The sequence below is a fragment of the Tenrec ecaudatus genome, chromosome 6, assembly GCF_050624435.1.
Source record: "Tenrec ecaudatus isolate mTenEca1 chromosome 6, mTenEca1.hap1, whole genome shotgun sequence".
Classification (NCBI taxonomy): Eukaryota; Metazoa; Chordata; class Mammalia; order Afrosoricida; family Tenrecidae; genus Tenrec; species Tenrec ecaudatus.
Window position 1 is genome coordinate 749,301 of NC_134535.1, and position 16,539 is coordinate 765,839.

A 16,539-nucleotide genomic window follows, 5' to 3' on the forward strand; every position below is an offset into this window, starting at 1 on the left:
CTGATCCTTCCTGATTGTTTCAAACTTTCCCATTGCAGTTGTCAATAATTATCAATGCATCTTGATTGCATGTTTGCTCAATTTCAGACTGAAGTTCATAGAATGATTTAATCTTTTCACCATTTGATGTATAACATTGAATAATAGTTGTATTAACTGTTCTTTCTTATAGGTGTATAACTATGATCCCTCACAAACAATACTGTACTGCAAGATAGATCTTATTTCTTTTCTTTTACAAAAAGGGAATGCCACTCTTGAATTTATCATTCCCAAAATACTAAACCACAAGATGATCAGATTCAAAAAGGCCAATACAGTTTACTTCAATTTACTAATGCCTAGTATATCAATTGTTATGCATTTCCATTTCACTTTTGACAATTTCACGTTTTCTAGATGCATACTTTGTTTATTCCATGTTGTGTTTGTTCATGGATATTTTCAGCTGTTTCTTCTCATGTTGAGTGGTTCTTCTCAGCTGATGGGAGTTCTGAAAGCTCGGCCCCAGCCATCTTTGGAGTGCCTTCCCACCTGAAGAGCTTGTTTTTTGGCACTACATCAGACCACGCGGTGCAGCTATTCATGAAGGCTCTCAGTGGCTAATCCTTGGAAGTGGACAGCCTATTCCTTCTTCACTCTGCTCTTTGTCTGGAGTGGCTGCTGATGTCTCATTTACCATGATGACCCTGATGTTATTGGAAATGCCAGTGCCATCCATAGCTTCCAGCACCACAGCAACAGGCAAGCCGCCACAGACAAGTGACACAAACTGACAAATGGGGATCATTACAAAGGATAATAATTCTGTGACTTATTAAATATCCATATGCTGTACATTTCTTGGCTTCCCTTGCAGTTGGGCTGGGACCATGTGACTAGTTTTGATCAATGGCCTGTCAGCAGAAGTGATGTATATGATTTCTAGGGCCAAGCGATGCCTGTGTGTCAGCAGTCAGGGAGGGGCTAGAGGCGAGGTGGCAGGAGAGAGCTACCACTACCACAGTGAGCTTAGAGTCCAATTTCTAGAAGTATAGTTAGTGAAGGCGTGCCTCCTAACTGCCCTACCCTATCAGTCTATGTATAATTGGGAAAGCTAGGACCTGGGGGGTATCTGCTCCTCCACCTTGGCGGCACGTCCATAAACAAAACCTAAAATGTGCAGAATAAAAACTCTAACTCACTGCCATCTAGTCGATGCTGACTCATGGCGACCCTACAGGACAGGGTAGAACTGCTCCCGTGGGTTTCTGAGGCTATTTAGTCTTTCCCTCACAGAGCTACTGGTGGCACCCCAATGTGTAACAATTCCACAATGATGAAGTTACCATCTCTCAGCCCCAAACTCTCAGTTCTATGCTCCTGTCCCTGGTGCAGCCTGGCCAGCTGCTTGCTCCCTGTTGAGTTCTGCTTAAAAGGGGCCCTCCAGGAACCTGCCAGGGAGAGCGGACAGTTCTTGTCTAACCTATTTTCTGTTTCTGAGTCATTTCAACCGTGCCTCCTTGGCCACAGCAGCAGATGAAAATCTGCATGGCATTTCTCTTACACATTGACGGTGAGCCCTGGAATGGCCCGTAAGACCCGGAGAGCAGCCCAGAGGGGCAGGGAAATTGGACCCCAAAAAGGACAAGGACAAATCTGGAAGCCGAGTGCATGCATGGTCACATGATGCCACTTGGGTAAGGTAGTCAGACAGGCACACAAGACCTGACACCCCTATGTCAGCTCCCCACCTCCAAGACCCAAGAAAGTCCCCAAAAGATAAGTGAGGGAAAGCCTGCCTACAGTGCAAAACGCAATTAATTAATCCAAACCCACTGCCACCGAGTCTGTAAGACAACAGGCCTGCCCCGTGAGTTTCCGCGATGGCAGTGGGGTTTGAACGGCTCACCTTGTGGATAGCAATCCAATGCTTAACCCGCCGCACCACCAGGCGCCGCTAAAGAATCTTCTAAATTGGTCGGAATGAGCGTCTGGTGGGTATTGATACAGCAGTCTTCAATAAGGATTAAATTCAGTGATGAGAGTTGGTTAAAAGGCAGCCTGGAGGTGGACTCAAGCTAGAGGTCTGGGTCCTGACCTAGGAGTGCCCTCCGCGGCCCCAGACCTACAGGAACTGCTCAGTGCCCGCGGCCCACGCCCGCCCACCCCTCTCTCGCAGCTCGGGAGTCCAACCCCTCCCCCGGAAGTCCCTCCTACGGGACGCTCTGGTCCGTGAGAACTCTTCTCGCTGGTGAATCGGACGCGCGGCATCGCGCGGTGCGGTATGTTGCTCCTCCAGCCGTTAGGTGGCGCGCGAGGCGGCTGTAGGGCCGCTCTGGCCCGCGGCGAAGCTCCACTGCTTGGAGGCCGGGCGTTCGACCGCGCGCCCTCCCTTCGCCTCCGCGGCGCACGTTCCCCCGGCAACGCGCTGCCGCTATGGACGTGCCGGCCGGGGCCGAGCCTCGTCTGGCTGGCTGTAGCCTCGGTCCGCCGACCCCCGAGCCAGACCCCGCGGTCTCCCCTCCATCCTCCAGCCGCGCGGCGCGCACGCCGGCTCCGCCCTGGGCGCGCTTCTCGGCCTGGCTAGAGTGCGTGTGCGTGGTCACCTTCGACCTGGAGCTGGGCCAGGCGTTGGAGGTGAGCGGGTGGGCGCGCGGGCGGGCGCGCGGGCCGGGCCCGGGTCAGGAAGGCCGCCCGCGCCTGCCACTTGCCCTTGGAAGGACTCGGGTCCTGGGCGCAGGGCCACTGCCACCGTGCTAGGACCGGGCTCCCGTGGTCACGTTGTCAGAAGAGGGGCTCCGCGCCCGGAGGAGCTTCTGTCCCTGAAAAGAACCGCCACCCGTCCTCCCCAGTCAGGAGACTCTCAGCAAGGCCCTGGTCCCCTCCTTCCCTCCACCCTACTCCCAAGGGGCAAGGCTGGCCGCTCCACCTGCACCAGGGACATCTCTGCTGCCACCTCGCCTCTAGCCCCTCCCTGGCTGCTGTCATGTCCCCACAGCCCCGCCTCTGCCCCTCCCTCGACTGGGCCTCCACCTACCGTGTTCAGCTGCCCTGGCTCTGGTCTAGTACATCCTGTTGCAGAGCTTCCCCCGCCCCCTGGGTGTGCCCCGTGTGGCCTGGTTACCAGCCTACTCTGCCTGCATGGCTGAGCCCACCCCCAGCACACATGGTCGGGGGCTTCCTTCAGGTGCAGATGAAAACGCTATGGACCCCTCAGGGGTGCCACCCTCCACCTCGGTTGCTTCAGGACGGTGTTCTGTGCTGTGTTGTCAAACAGAACTTTGTGGAAGTCCAAGAGGTACTGAGGGTCCACTACTGGGTTGTCCAAGGTGAGGCTCGAGGGTTATCCGCAGGACAGTTGCCTGGTGCCTGTGGCTGGAGCACACAGACCCATTGTGTTCCATTTAGCTCTGGGGGACTTTGAGGCAGCAGTAGCAGGCCTAGGCAGGGACTGCTGCACTTGACCCTGTGCCCAGTGGAGACTGCCTCACTCTCCTAACCCAGATGCACCCCTAGACCTCCGAGGGGTGAAACAATCTGCTTGCAGAGTTCCCTCCCCTCTGCACTGTGCTGCCAGCTTGTTCCCTGGGAAACCGCCGGGAGCTGTGAGAAATGCCACCTTTCCCTGGTGGACTCTGGGGCCTGCTACCACAGGCTGTGCATGGCCTGCCCCTGGGGTCTTTCCCCAGCACACAGCATGGGTTGTGTCAGGGACCCAGGGAAGCCTCAGACAGGCAAGTGTTGGCAGTGGAATTGTCCTGACCTTGGTGCCCTCCAGGGCATGAGTTGTCTCACGCTTCCTTAATCTTGGCTCAGCGCCACCACCACCCAGCTGGGTGCTGGCCAGCCTCCCAGCCACTTGAGCCGCTAGACCAACATGTCCCAGTGGATGAGTGGGCATCAGAAGCAGTGTCCAGAGGAATGGGGTCTGGCTCTATCTGGGCAAGGGAGGAGGGGCTATTCCAGATAATGGCCTCTCCAGAAACAGCCCTTGAGAATCAGTCAGGAGCTTTCCACTTGCTGATTCCCTCTCTCACACCTTCATTCATTTATTCATTCATTCATTCAAGCACTGAGCAGCTGCCCCAGCCAGGCCTGGGACACCAGGGCCAGGCAGATGGAGGGCTCGGAGTGGACGGCTGGGGCTAGTGAACAGCTATTAAAGTAGCCCTCCTGCTGCTTCCACTGACCCTGGCAGCCCGGGAGTGACCGTTGGCCCGAGTCTTGTCTGTCTCGGCACCTGTGTGCTCTGGAGCAGCAACTAGCCAGCACCTGGGCCTCAGGTCCTTTTACAGACCTAAAGGGAGCATGCCCCTTGTGTCTTCTCACACTGACCATCCTAAAAATGAAACAGATGTTTAACAAAAGCAAAACAAAAGAATAAACACCTGTTTGAACTTAACACATTTTAGTGAAAACGCCTGTCTTTTCCAAAGGGAAACAGTTTGGCGAGAAGAGTGGCATTGCTCAGGTCCGGTGGCTGGGCAGACCCCCCCCCCCACTCCCGGCAGTCAAACTGTGCTCCTGAAGGGTCAGCGGTTGGATTCTCAGAAGTTGTAGGGGCCAGGCTGCCCTTCTTCCCAGACTCCTTGAAGTGGGTTTGTACCACCAGCCTGGTTAACCAGGGAGCGCCCAGGGCTAACTAAGCCCACGGCCCAGCATAGCCACCCCTCTGAATATCTGCCTGATGTCTGGCCAGCTGGGTCTGCCTGCTGGCATCAGCATCAATCCATCCACAGTGACAGTCACCAGCAGGGCCCTTCTCACCACTAGAAGTTGCACGCTCGTCAGAACTGGCAGTCATCCTGCACTTGCGGGGCCCTGAGCTCTGGGGGTGCCCTGCATACCTGACCATGCTTTGAAGGGTGGTAGCTCTGGCCAAGGAGGTTTCTGTTAAGTGACAATGCCACCCCACCCGCAGGCATGCCAGCAGTCGACCCTCTGGCCTTGGCCCCAGAGGGCTCCAGACCCTGTTCAGTCAGGAAGCCAGTGCTCCAGCCACCCACCCACCCACACCCCCACCTGGTCCTGGTACTCGGCTCCTCTTGGTGTGGACACAGGTGGTCCCATGGCCCCTGCAACCTGCCTCTTATCATGACTCCCTCCTCTTTTTAGCAAGTCCTTTTGGCCTTCCATTGACCTGCATCACCTGGTCCTGTTTCTCCCAGAAAGGAGTTTCCACCTGCTGTGCTCTGTGCCAAATGCCTAAGTTGAGGGCCTGCCCTCAGGAAGCACAGATCACAGAAGGGATAAAGCCAGGCCACCGCACAGCAGATCCATGACCTGCCATGACAGCACCTCATCTGTTGGGAGATTCAGGCAGAATCATAACCCCAAAGTCTGAAGGGTGACAGGGACCTTTGGGCCTCACCCTCTCCCCTCAGGCTCCTTCCCTCTTCCTCAGACTCCTGCCCTTCCTTGTCCCCTCCCACCACTTGCCTGTCAGCTTGTCCTGCTGTGGTAACTTGGGTGTTACTGTGATATAGGAAGCTGTCTGGTGCTTTCTTTTCTTTTTATATATTTTTTCAAAGCTATATATTTACATTATTTTACAAAACAACCATATCACCTTCAAAGTGCTCTCCATTACATGTAATACGTTTGTAAAATCTGCAATTTCATTCTTTTAAAAAAAATCATTTTATTGGGGGCTCGTACAATTCTTATCACAATCCATACATCAATCCATTGTGTCAAGCACATTTGTACATTTGTTGCCATCACCATTCTCAAAACATTTGCTTTCTACTGGAGCCCTTGGTATCAGCTCCTCATCTTCCCCCTCCCCACTCCCTCCTCCCTCATGAACCCTTGATAATTTATAAATTATTATTTTGTCATTCCTTACACTGTCCAGTGTCTCCCTTTACCCACTTTTCTGTTGTCTGTCCTGGTGCTTTCAAATACCAGCAAGGTCACCCTTAGGCAGAGTAGAACTGAAAACCTCATGAGTAGCAGCAGGACTTTGTCAGAGGTAGTGGCGGAAGAGGAGCCACTCTGGTTGGAAGGCACTGAGGAAGAGCTGCCTTCTCCAAGCAGAGTCAGCCATAACGACGTGGAGGAGTAAAGCCTCGGGACAGCTCAAAACGAGAGACAGCTGCAAACATCTGTCAGCAATTGGAAGTAGGAACGTACAGAGCATGAATTTGAAAATTGGAGTCGTGAAGAAGGAGTTGGAGCACTTGGAGATAGATCACTTAGGCATTAGTGAGCTGAAATAAACTGGCATTGGCCATTCCTACCGTTCCAGGAATGACAAATTCAAGAGGAATGGTGTGGCATTCATTGTCAAAAAGAACATTTCAAGATCTTGAAATACATTGTTGTCTGTGATAGGATGATATCTATCCAAAACCCAGGAAATACAGTCAATACAACTATTATTCAAATTTATGCACCAATCAGTAAGGCAATTGAAGAAACTGTAGTATTTTACCAACGTCTTCAGTCTAAAATTGACCAAACATGCAATCAGGCTGCATCGATACTGGGTACTGTAGTGCAAAATTGGAAACAATAAGGAACAGTGGTTGGAAAATACGGCCTTGGTGATGAACACTAAGCTGGAGATCTCATGACGGCCTCTTAGAAGGGCACGGATTGCTTCATTGCAACCATATTTTTTGACACAAATGACAATCATATCTGTGGACTTCTGATGGAATACACAGAAACCAAACTGACCACATTTGTGGAAGGAGACTGTGGAGAAGCTCATTCACAGCAGCTAAACCCAGCTAAAACCCAGCCATGGTCTGACTGGAACAGACCATCAATTGCTCATAAGTAAGTTCAGGTTGAAGCTGAAGAAAATTAATTCCAGGAGAGCCAAAGGAAGTACATCACCTGGATTTCCAGAACATCTCAAGAACAGATTTGATGCGCTGAACCCTAATGATAGAAGAACTGATGCGCTGTGGGATGATATAAAAAATGTCATTCATGAAAAAGCAATAGGTCTTTAAAAATACAGGAAAATGTACGAGTCCCCAATAAAATTATTTTTAAAATACAGGAAAGAAAGAAAAGATCAGTATATGTTAGAAGAGACTCTGAAACTTGCTCTTAATTGTAGAGTAACTAAGTCCAATGGGAGAGATGATGAAGGCGAAGAGCTGAACAGAAAGTTTCCAAGGGCAGCTTGAGAGACAAAGCAAAAGAATGAAATGTGCAAAGACTCCGGAAGAGCTAGAAAGCCAAAAGGAAGAGCATGCTCAGTACATTTCAAACTGAAAGAGCAAAAGGACCAAAAACCCAAGCCTTGAGTCACAGTGTTTAAAGATTCTATGGACAAAATAGTAATGATGCAGGAAGCATCAGAAGAAGGTGGAGAGAACGCAGTCACTGAACCAAAAGTTACTAGTTCATATCCAGCCATTTTAAGAGAGAGCATTTGGGCAATGGTACTGAAGGAGAAAGCCCAAACTGCACTGAAGGCACTAGCCAAAAACGCAATTCCAGGGATGGACAGTACCAACTGAAATGTTTCAACAAGCTGTGAAGCACTCGAGGCTCTCATGCATCTGACAGGAGATAGGGAAGACAGCTACTTGGCCAGCTGACTGGCAGAGATCTAGATCTGTATCTATTCCAAAGAGAGGGGACCCAACAGAATGGGCAAATTATAAAACCTTATCAGTGATAGCAATGCAAGTAAAATGTTGCTGCAGACCATCCAACAAAGGTTGCAGCAGCACATTGACAGGGAGCTGCCAGAGGTTCAGGCTGGATTCAGAAGACGTGTAACAAGGGATATCACGACTGATGTCAGATGGGTCTTGGTTGAAAGCAGGGAATACCAGAAAGATGTTTACTTGTGTCTTACTGACTATGCAAAGGTATCTGACTATGTGGACCATAATAAACTGTGTATAACCTTGAGAAGAATGGGAGTTCCAGAACATGTCCGTGTGCTCATGAGGAACCTGTACATGGATCTAGAGGCAGTTGTGTGAACAGAACAAGGAAATGCTGCATGGTTTGAACTCAGGAAAGATGTGCATTAGGGTTGTATCCTTTCAGCATACTTAGTCTCTGTGCTGAGAAAATAATCAGAGAAGCTGGACAATATGAAGAACAAGGGATCAGGATAAGAGGAAGGCTTATTAAGCTGAGGTATGCAGATGCACAATCTTGTTGGCTGAAAGTGAGGAGGACTTGAAGCACTTGCTGATGAACAACAAAAATTGCAGCCTTCCGTATGGATTAAAGATCAATGTAATGAAAAAAATACAATTGGATCAGCAGGTAACATCATGATAAAGGGAGAAAGGATTGAAGTTGTCAAGGATTTCATCTTGCTTCATTGATTCATAGTCATTGCTCATGGAAGCAGCAATCGAGATCAAACAACATATCACATTGGCTAAATCTGCTGCATAAGACCTCTTTAAAGCATTGAAGAACTAAGATAGCACTTTGAGAATCAAGGTGCATCTGACCCAAGCCCTAGTATTTTGTCTCCTCATATGTAGATGAACATTGGGCACTGAATGAAATTGGAGAAGAGTCAATGTATTTGAATTATGTTGGTGAAGAAACATTGACTACCAAATATAAGACACAAACCTGTCTTGGAAGTACCAGGGGCTCCTTAGGAGTAAGAATGGTGAGACCAGTCTCAAGAAAGACATCATGCTTGCTAAAACCAAGTAACAGGCATTGGCTTGATGCCAACTCATAGTGATCTTGCAGGACAGGGTAGAACGGCCCCCATGAATTCTGAGACTATAACTTTTTTTTAACCATATGGAATATTTTATTTTTAAAATTATTTTATTAGGGGCTCATACAACTCTTCACAATCCGTACATACATCATTTGTGTCCAGCACATTTGTACGTATGTTGCCATCATTATTCTCAAAATACCTGCTTTCTCCTTGAGCCCTTGATATCAGCTCCTCATTTTCCCCTCCCTCCCCACTCCCCCTCCCCCTGAACCCTTGATAATTTATAAATAATTATTATTTTATCATAGAGACTATAACTTTTTATGGGAGCAGAAAGCCCAGTCTTTCTCCCACTGACTGGCTGGTGGTTTCAAACTGCTGAGCTTTCAGACCACAGCCCAACCAACTTAACAACTACCCCTACCCACCACAGCTCCTGGTACAGTAGTGGGGCAGGCCCTTGTAAAGATAGATTGCCACAGGGGCTGCAGCAGGGGGCTCAGAGAATGGTGTAGATAGCTGAGGATCATGGTGTTTCCTTCTGTTCTAAGAAGGTTCACTGTGACTCCAGGGAGGGCAACTCACCCCTCAGGCTCCCTCCTCCCCTTAGGCTCCTTTCAGATTCTCCCCTTCCTTCCCTCCTTCCCCTCCCTCCCTTTCCCTCTCCATCTACTTCCAAGGTTCCCTTCCTCCTTTCCCTGTCAATCTCCTACTCTCCCTCCTCCCTCATGTCCCCACCCTCCTCCCTGTGTATGTCCACAAGTCTAGGGGCAGCACCTCCAGAGAGCACCCTGCCTGCCCCTATGCTGTCACGGCAGCTAAGACATAGACCCTCAGGCCCTGTCCGGTTTTCCTGAGGACTTCCTTAGCCCTGGCCCAGGGCTATGGGCTTCTGAGTGGTGGCTGTTACAGGGCAGGTGGCTGATCAGTTGAGGCCTGTGGCCACTTAGCACAAGGGATATCTCATTCCTCTGGGGCTGTGGGCAGCTGAAGGGAGGGGCTCAGATTCTGGGTGGTGGGAGGAGTCAGAGCTGGGGGTGGGGTCAGGGTAGAACTGAGACTGGAGGGAGGGTCGTCTTCATCTAGAAGGAGGAGACACCCCCACTGCCCAGTGAAGTGGAGACCCAGGCCTTGTCCAGCTGGGGCGGGGCCATGGAGACATGTGCTGGACAAGGCAGCAGCAGTCACCCACCCCTCTGCATCCCTGTCCTCCCCTATAGCTGGTGTACCCAAGTGACTTCCGGCTCACAGACAAGGAGGTGAGTCTTGGCCCCCAGGGGGGGCACGGCCAGGAGCGGCTGGACACTCGTGACCTTTCCTCTCTGTTCCAGAAAAGCAGCATCTGCTACCTGTCCTTCCCAGACTCCCACTCAGGTAAGCCCTGCCTCCCAGGCAGTGAGATCCTCTCTCCCCCGCACCACACTCCAGGGCAGCAGTGCTAGACACCCTGATCATGGGAGGGCACTTCTTCCAGGCTGGCTCTAGGGAGGGGGGGGACGCTTCTGCAGCCCCCTGCAGACTCTGGTCAACGCCCATCTTAAGCCCTTCAGAGGGTGTGGTCCGGATGCCTGGGCCCGCAGCCTGGCTCCTGTAGATCTGGCCCTGACTCCTGCCCCTGTGGCTCCCTCCAGGCTGCCTTGGGGACACTCAGTTCAGTTTTCGCATCCGCCAGTCGGGAGCCCCACGGAGCCCGTGGCACTCGGAGAACAGCCCCTACAACAGCAGGGCACCTGTGTGGCTACAGGTGAGTGCCTGGGCGTCTCTGGTCAGCTCGCCACACCCACTGGAGTCTGCTAGTGGTCTGCTGGTGCCTGGCCACTGCAGGTGGCTCCTTCGAGGGGGCACAGCAAGCCCCACTGTTCTTGGGGCTCGGCCTCCATTTGAGGGAACCCCAGAGGTCTTTGGGGTCTTTGCACCTGCATCTTTAGCCAGAGGACACGTGGTGAGCCTGGCCACCACTGCATGCTTCTGGTGGGCCTGGGCCCCGTCCCTATGTGACATGGTCAGCTGCACAGCTGCTGTCGGAGAGGCGACTTCCACCTTGGCTGTGCCCTGGCCACAGGGGGACCTCAGGGCGCAGGCAGTCCTGGAGCAGAAGGGACCTGGGGGGCTGGAGCCAGCAGCAGCCGCCCAGTAACCCTAGTTCCTCCAGCGGGAGTCGGCGCACTACTTCGGCTACGTGTACTTCCGCCAGGTGAAAGACAGCTCCGTACAGAGGGGCTATTTCCAGAAGGTGAGCCCCAGCCCCTCGGGGTAGGACTACAGGAGGACCCTTGGGCTACCCCACCTCATAGCAGGTCAGAAAGGCACCCACTGCACCCAAGGCCACCCACCACGCCCCTGCTTTGGCTGCTGACTGGAGGGGACTCAGGGCCCCTGTAGGTTAGGGTAGCCTGAGTCTGAATTTTGGCCCCTGCCTGCCCGGGAGACTCTTGTAGATGGCAGCCACTGATACTGTCTCAGCAGCTTCATTGGGAGCTGTGTCTCTTCAGGCCTGTTGGGGGCCATGGGTCTCTGTCTCTGAGGCTGCCCAGACCCCTGCTCTACCCCCGGATAGGCCCTGGCTCCCTGAGAGGCTTCATGGCTCCTGGCCAGCTCTGGCCAGAACTCTCTGACCTCTCTGGCCCGGGCAGTCTCTGGTGCTGGTGTCCCGCCTGCCCTTCGTCAGACTGTTCCAGGCACTGCTGAGGCTGGTGGCCCCCGAGTTCTTCGACAAGCTGACACCCTGCCTGGAGGCCGGTGAGTGGGGCTTCCTGGTCCTTTGGCCTCCTGGTTGGTCCTGTGCCCCCCTGACAGCTGCCTGTGTCCACAGTGTGCAATGAAATCGACCAGTGGCCGGCCCCCTGGCCCGGGCGCACGCTAAACCTGCCTGTCATGGGCGTTGTTCTCCAGGTGAGGTGGGTGGCGAGGGGAGGGGACACAGGCAGGTGGCTGCTTGATGGTGTAGGCCCACCCGCTGGCACTGTCCCCTCCCACAGGTGCACATCCCCATCCGAGTGGACCAGCCTGAGGCCAGCCCCCTGAGGCAATGCAGCCACGAGGTAGGGCAGAGTGGGGTGGGCTGTAGTCCATAGCCCGCTGTACCGGAGCTCCAAGTGGGCCTTCTGTCCCTGTGGGGCCTCATGGCTCATGGTGATGATGCATGCATGGTTGGCACGTGGCAAAGGCAGGAGCAGGGTTTCCATATGAGGGTTTGTCTCATCTGAATTTGAGTGCTACCCCCTAGAACCTGCTGCCTGCCCCTGTGATCCTTGCCAGCATTCACGAGCTAGACCTGTTCAGGTGAGCCTCCCCAGGATATAACTCCACCTCACCCCACTGCCCCCCACCTCCAACCTCAGCCCCCTCCCACAGTGTCCCTGCCCACCCTGCTCCTGCTGCACATGCCCACTGTGACCCCTGCCAGTGTAGGCAGCCCAGCTGACCACCCTGCTCCCCCAGGTGTCTGCAGCCCTTGCTGACCCTCATGCAGACCCTGTGGGAGCTCATGCTACTTGGGGAGCCCTTGGTGATCCTGGCGCCCTCACCAGCCTTGTCCTCAGAGATGGTGCTGGCCCTGACCAGGTAGCTGCCTCGCCTCCTGTACCAGGTCATCCGGAAGTGGGTGCAGGCCTAGGGGTGCAGTGGGCCCTCTTCTCTTCTTTGGGACCACAGGTGGGCAGGACTCAAGGGATTCAGGGTCCTCAGGCTCTGGGTGTCCTTGGGGAGGACCTAGAGGGGCTGACTGAGCTGGCTTGTGCCCCACCTCGCCCCTTCCTGTTGCTCCCACGGCTGCAGCTGCCTGAGGCCCCTCAAGTTCTGCTGTGATTACCGCCCCTACTTCACCATCCATGACAGTGAGTTCAAGGAGTTCACCACACGCAGGCAGGCCCCGTAAGTGCCCCGCCACCTCTCCTGCACCAGCGGGCCTCTGTCTCTGCTGCTGCCCCTTCTCTCTCTCTCTCTCTCTCTCTCTTTCTTTCTCTCTCTAGACCCAGTGTGGTCCTGGGAGTCACAAACCCTTTCTTTATCAAAACACTCCAGCACTGGCCTCACATCCTCCGAGTCGGGGAACCCAAAGCATCAGGTGAAGCTGCTGGGCCTGGGGTTGGGGGAACTGCCTAGGCCTGGCACTGAGCCCCCTTCTGGTGGCTTTTGCAGGGGACCTTCCCAAGCAAGTCAAACTGAAAAAGCCATCTCGCCTGAAGACCCTGGACACCAAGCCAGGTCCGTGCACCTCCCCAGGGCCCTCCCTCTGGCCTCAGGCCTAGTCCACAGCCTCTTGCTGTCTTGGGGTGGAGTGAAGTTTATAGGCTAAGCCCATGGCGGGGTGTGGGCGCAGGTTGCACGCACAGCTCAGACAGGTCCCTTTACAGGTCTCTACACAGCCTACAGGGCCCACCTGCACCGAGACAAGGTGCTGCTCAAGAGGCTGCTCAAGGTACGTGGGGACAAACAGCACAAGTCACCTGTGAGCTGGGGTGGCAGGCCCAACCAAGTGTGCTGTGCATGGGGCCCAAAGCGTTAACCCGTGCTGCACAGGGATCCTGGGTGTGACCTGAGGTGTGCAGGGCTGAGGTGGGTGGGTGTGTGTGTGAACTGGGGTGGCTGTGAGCCAGGGTGCAGGGCTCAGTACTGCAGGGCCCCTGCAGGGCATGCAGAAGCAGCGGCCTTTGGACGTGCAGAGTGCCTTGCTGCGACGGCACCTGCTGGAGCTGACCCAGAGTTTCATCTTCCCGCTGGTGAGGCTCCAAGAGGGCCAGGGTGGTCCACATATGGGCAGCCACGAGTGGGCGGGGCGAGTGGGAGGGGCGAGGTGAGGGCAGGCTGGTGGGGTGGGGTGACTGGGAGGGGCGGGGCTGACAGCCTGGAGCTGTGCCCCCACCCCATCCCCATCCCCCAGGAACACTACATGACCAGCCTCATGCCCCTGCAGAGGAGCATCACTCCCTGGAAGGTGGGTGGCTGACCTGGCAGGGGAGCAGCGTGGCAATAGCCACAGAGGGGGCAGAAATGAGGAATGGGAGATATCTGCCCAGGCATTGGGGGTGGGGGTGGGGCTGGGGGAATGTGCCAGGTAGCTGAGGTGAGAGGCAGATCCGGAGCCCCAGGCAGCCAGTGCTTACCCAGACCTCTTTCTCAGATGCCCCCCAAGATCCGTCCCTTCCGCCAAGACGACTTTCTGCGCAGCCTGGAGCGTGGGGGGCCCCAGCTCACCTGCCTTCTCCAGGGAGACTGGCTGGGTCTCTACAGGTGGGTGGCGGCTGGAGGCGGGGCGGGGGCTTGTGCCCACCCCCTTGTCACAGGGAGGTCAGTCCACCTGTCACCACCGCAGGAGGTTTTTCAAGTCCCCGCATTTTGACGGCTGGTACCGGCAGCGGCACAAGGAGATGGCCCGGAAGCTGGAGGCACTGCACCTGGAGGCGATCTGTGAGGCGGTGAGGGCGGTGCCAGCTGGGCACAGGCTGGGCACCGGCTGGGGGCAGGCAGGAGACGGCCTTGACAACGCCACCCCTGGCTCTGCCTGCAGGACATCCAAGCCTGGAGGAAGGGCCGTTCAGAGGTGGAGGTTGTGGACCTGGTCCTGAAGCTCCGCGAGAAGCTGGTAAGACCCCAACCCTCAGCTACGGCCAGTGGGTCCGCCCAGTGCCCTCACCACCTGCCCTCCTGCCTGCCCTGCAGGTCCGAGCCCAGGTCCACCAGCTTCCGGTTAAGGAGGAGACCCTGCGGCGAGTGCAGCTCTACATGCAGACGATCACCAGTTCCCTGCCCAAAGACCTGCAGGGCTTGTTGTGCCCACCCTGAGGGGCCACCGCAGCCACATCCAAGCCCCGGCCCTGCAGCCCTGCGCCCTCACTGCCCCAGCAGTAAATGAAGCATTCCTTTGGAACCCAGTCTGGTCCCGGGTGGGGGCCCAGAGGACAAGGGGTCACGGACTAGCTGCTGACCATAACCCACTTCCTTCTGGGCCCCACCAGAAGGCATCTGGGCTAAAGAGGGCTCTGTGAATGCTCACTAATCTGGACCCTATCCTGCACCCCCTCCACTCAAACACCACCACCAGAGGACCCTCTCTTGCACTCCACCTGCCTACTCCACCATGCTTGGGGCTGGGGAGGGGCAGATGTGGAATAGCTGCCAGCTCCTCCCAGGCTCTCCCGAGACGCCTCTCTGCGAGAGGGCTGCACTGTGTAGGGATGGCCGCCAGGAGGCGGCATGAGGCCTGCCTCTGCCTCAGAGAACCTGGGCCAGACCACCTGCAGCACCCACCCCCCCCAGGGCTGTGCCCTCCCTCTGCCCCCGTGGTACCCCTACAGGTCCCTCATAGTCTCTAACCTACAGCACCGACCCCTGGGTTTGCCTCCAGGGGACCCCTGGCATAGGGAGCTGCGGAGGCTCACACACTGCACGTGGTGGCCGCTAGGTCCGTGCCCCCATGCCACCTGGACCCTCTGACTCCTCATCTGAGCATCAAGGCCCAGGAGAGCCCTGACAGCAGAGTCACTGTCCACGTCGCCACACCCTGATAAAGCCTGCTTGAGAGGCTGGAGGTGGGGGCCCCTGGGTTCCTTCCAGGGATTAAGAGTGCTTATGGTGGGGCGGCAAGGGTGGGGCTTGGGGTCCTGGAAAGTGATCAAAGTAACAGCGAAGCAAACTGGCTGAAAGCTTGTTGGTTTTGTGTTTTTAAAGCTATTTAATGAAAGTATTTTGAGGCAGTGGGGTAATAGCTTGTCTGTCTAGTGAGGCTGTCTCACTCCAGCCCCGCCCCCCACATGACCCACTAGGACAGCACAGATGCGGTGGGGCAGCAGCCTGTGCTTGACTCAGGGCTGCCCAGCTGGTCAGTGGGGGGGGGGGGGCGTGCCTCCCTGATGGGCCAGTCCTTGGCCACCCCAGGGGTGGAGCTGCTGAGGAAGAGAGTTGGGTCCCCTGCAATGCTGCCCTCCTCCAGTGTGGTCACCTCAGCTGTCTAGAATGCTCTGTATGGCAGGAGGGCTGAGGGGACCACCACCCAGGAGTATCTGATGGGCCCCACCCGTGGGTTCTGCAGGGGCCACTAAGGACTGTGGGTTGTTCTGGGGTAGGACAGATGGGTAGGGTAGGGGGCACCATGTCCAGGGCATCCACCTCAACCTCCAAGTCCACCTAGTGGTCTGTTCCCCAGACCCTTTTGTCCCTCCACCCAGTCCTTCAGAACCCTCCCCTGAGCCCTCCTAAGTCACTGGGCCAGGGGCAGGTGACCCCCAAAGAGGTAGACCCTTTCCGCAAGGGTTTTCCCGGGCCCCAGGCTGAACAGAAACTGATTGTTCCCACCGTGGGCAGGGGTAGTGGTCCCAGGGCTTCTTGAGGGGAAGGGTCTGAAGAGTCTCCAGAGGACCTGTAGGCAGGGACTGGTGTGGTATCGGGGTGGTGGCACAGTCCAACTGGGAACAGGAAGGACACTTCTTCCAGCCAGCTTCCTGTGCTCTATTTTAAACATATGCTGTGGGGGTGGGGGCCCCCAGCTGGGTGGCCTCCTCAGTATTAAACTCTCTGTGACACAATCCTCTCCTTGAGTTCTTTTTAAAGAAACCATTGGCAGCCATGTCAGACACGAATTTGGGGGTATCTGCATTGGGGTGGATTGTGGTTCAGAGCCAAATGAGAGCCTCCAGAAAGGGACTGGAGGTGTAGGGTGGGAGGTGTGATATATCACTACCAGATCTGCAATGGCTGGGTCTCAGGAGAAGTCTGCAGCTGGGCCAGGGAGGCATTTGATGAGGTGTGCTTGTTGGGCAGGGGTGCCTCAGCAGGGTGTAGGGAGGCTGGGCAGATGGTCAAATACTCTGTGGGGTCCATCCCTGCCCGCTAGTCCTATGCCTGGAGTTTAGGGGCCCAGGGACAACAGGGCCAGGGCAGAGGGGGCC

The 16,539-nt window shown here is 55.2% G+C and overlaps 1 protein-coding gene across 5 annotated transcripts; it reads left to right on the forward strand.

Annotated features, from left to right (window-relative positions):
* Positions 1 to 2,333: 2,333 nt before the first annotated feature.
* DENND6B (DENN domain containing 6B) lies at positions 2,334 to 16,167 on the forward strand. Of its 5 annotated transcripts, XM_075553441.1 has the most exons (20): positions 2,334 to 2,619; positions 9,874 to 9,912; positions 9,985 to 10,027; positions 10,285 to 10,397; positions 10,806 to 10,886; positions 11,287 to 11,392; positions 11,466 to 11,545; positions 11,632 to 11,694; positions 11,880 to 11,935; positions 12,095 to 12,217; positions 12,431 to 12,526; positions 12,625 to 12,719; positions 12,794 to 12,859; positions 13,009 to 13,073; positions 13,285 to 13,374; positions 13,536 to 13,589; positions 13,776 to 13,885; positions 13,968 to 14,070; positions 14,163 to 14,237; positions 14,315 to 16,167. In XM_075553441.1, the coding sequence occupies exons 1-20, from the start codon at positions 2,419 to 2,421 to the stop codon at positions 14,435 to 14,437; spliced, it is 1,782 nt and encodes a 593-aa protein (XP_075409556.1). In that variant the 5' UTR covers positions 2,334 to 2,418; the 3' UTR covers positions 14,438 to 16,167. The 5 variants fall into 5 exon arrangements, 3 of the variants coding, with proteins under 3 accessions (XP_075409556.1, XP_075409557.1, XP_075409558.1); XM_075553442.1 differs by lacking the exon at positions 12,625 to 12,719 and having other exon boundaries at positions 12,431 to 12,489; XM_075553443.1 differs by lacking the exon at positions 14,315 to 16,167 and having other exon boundaries at positions 13,968 to 14,062; positions 14,163 to 14,239.
* Positions 16,168 to 16,539: the final 372 nt, after the last annotated feature.

Coding starts and splice junctions, on each gene's coding strand:
- DENND6B (XM_075553441.1), top strand. CDS start 2,419: ATGGACGTGCCGGCCGGGGCCGAGCCTCGTCTGGCTGGCTGTAGCCTC. Junction 10,398..10,805: donor GGGCACCTGTGTGGCTACAG/GTGAGTGCCTGG, acceptor TAGTTCCTCCAG/CGGGAGTCGGCGCACTACTT. Junction 10,887..11,286: donor AGAGGGGCTATTTCCAGAAG/GTGAGCCCCAGC, acceptor TGGCCCGGGCAG/TCTCTGGTGCTGGTGTCCCG.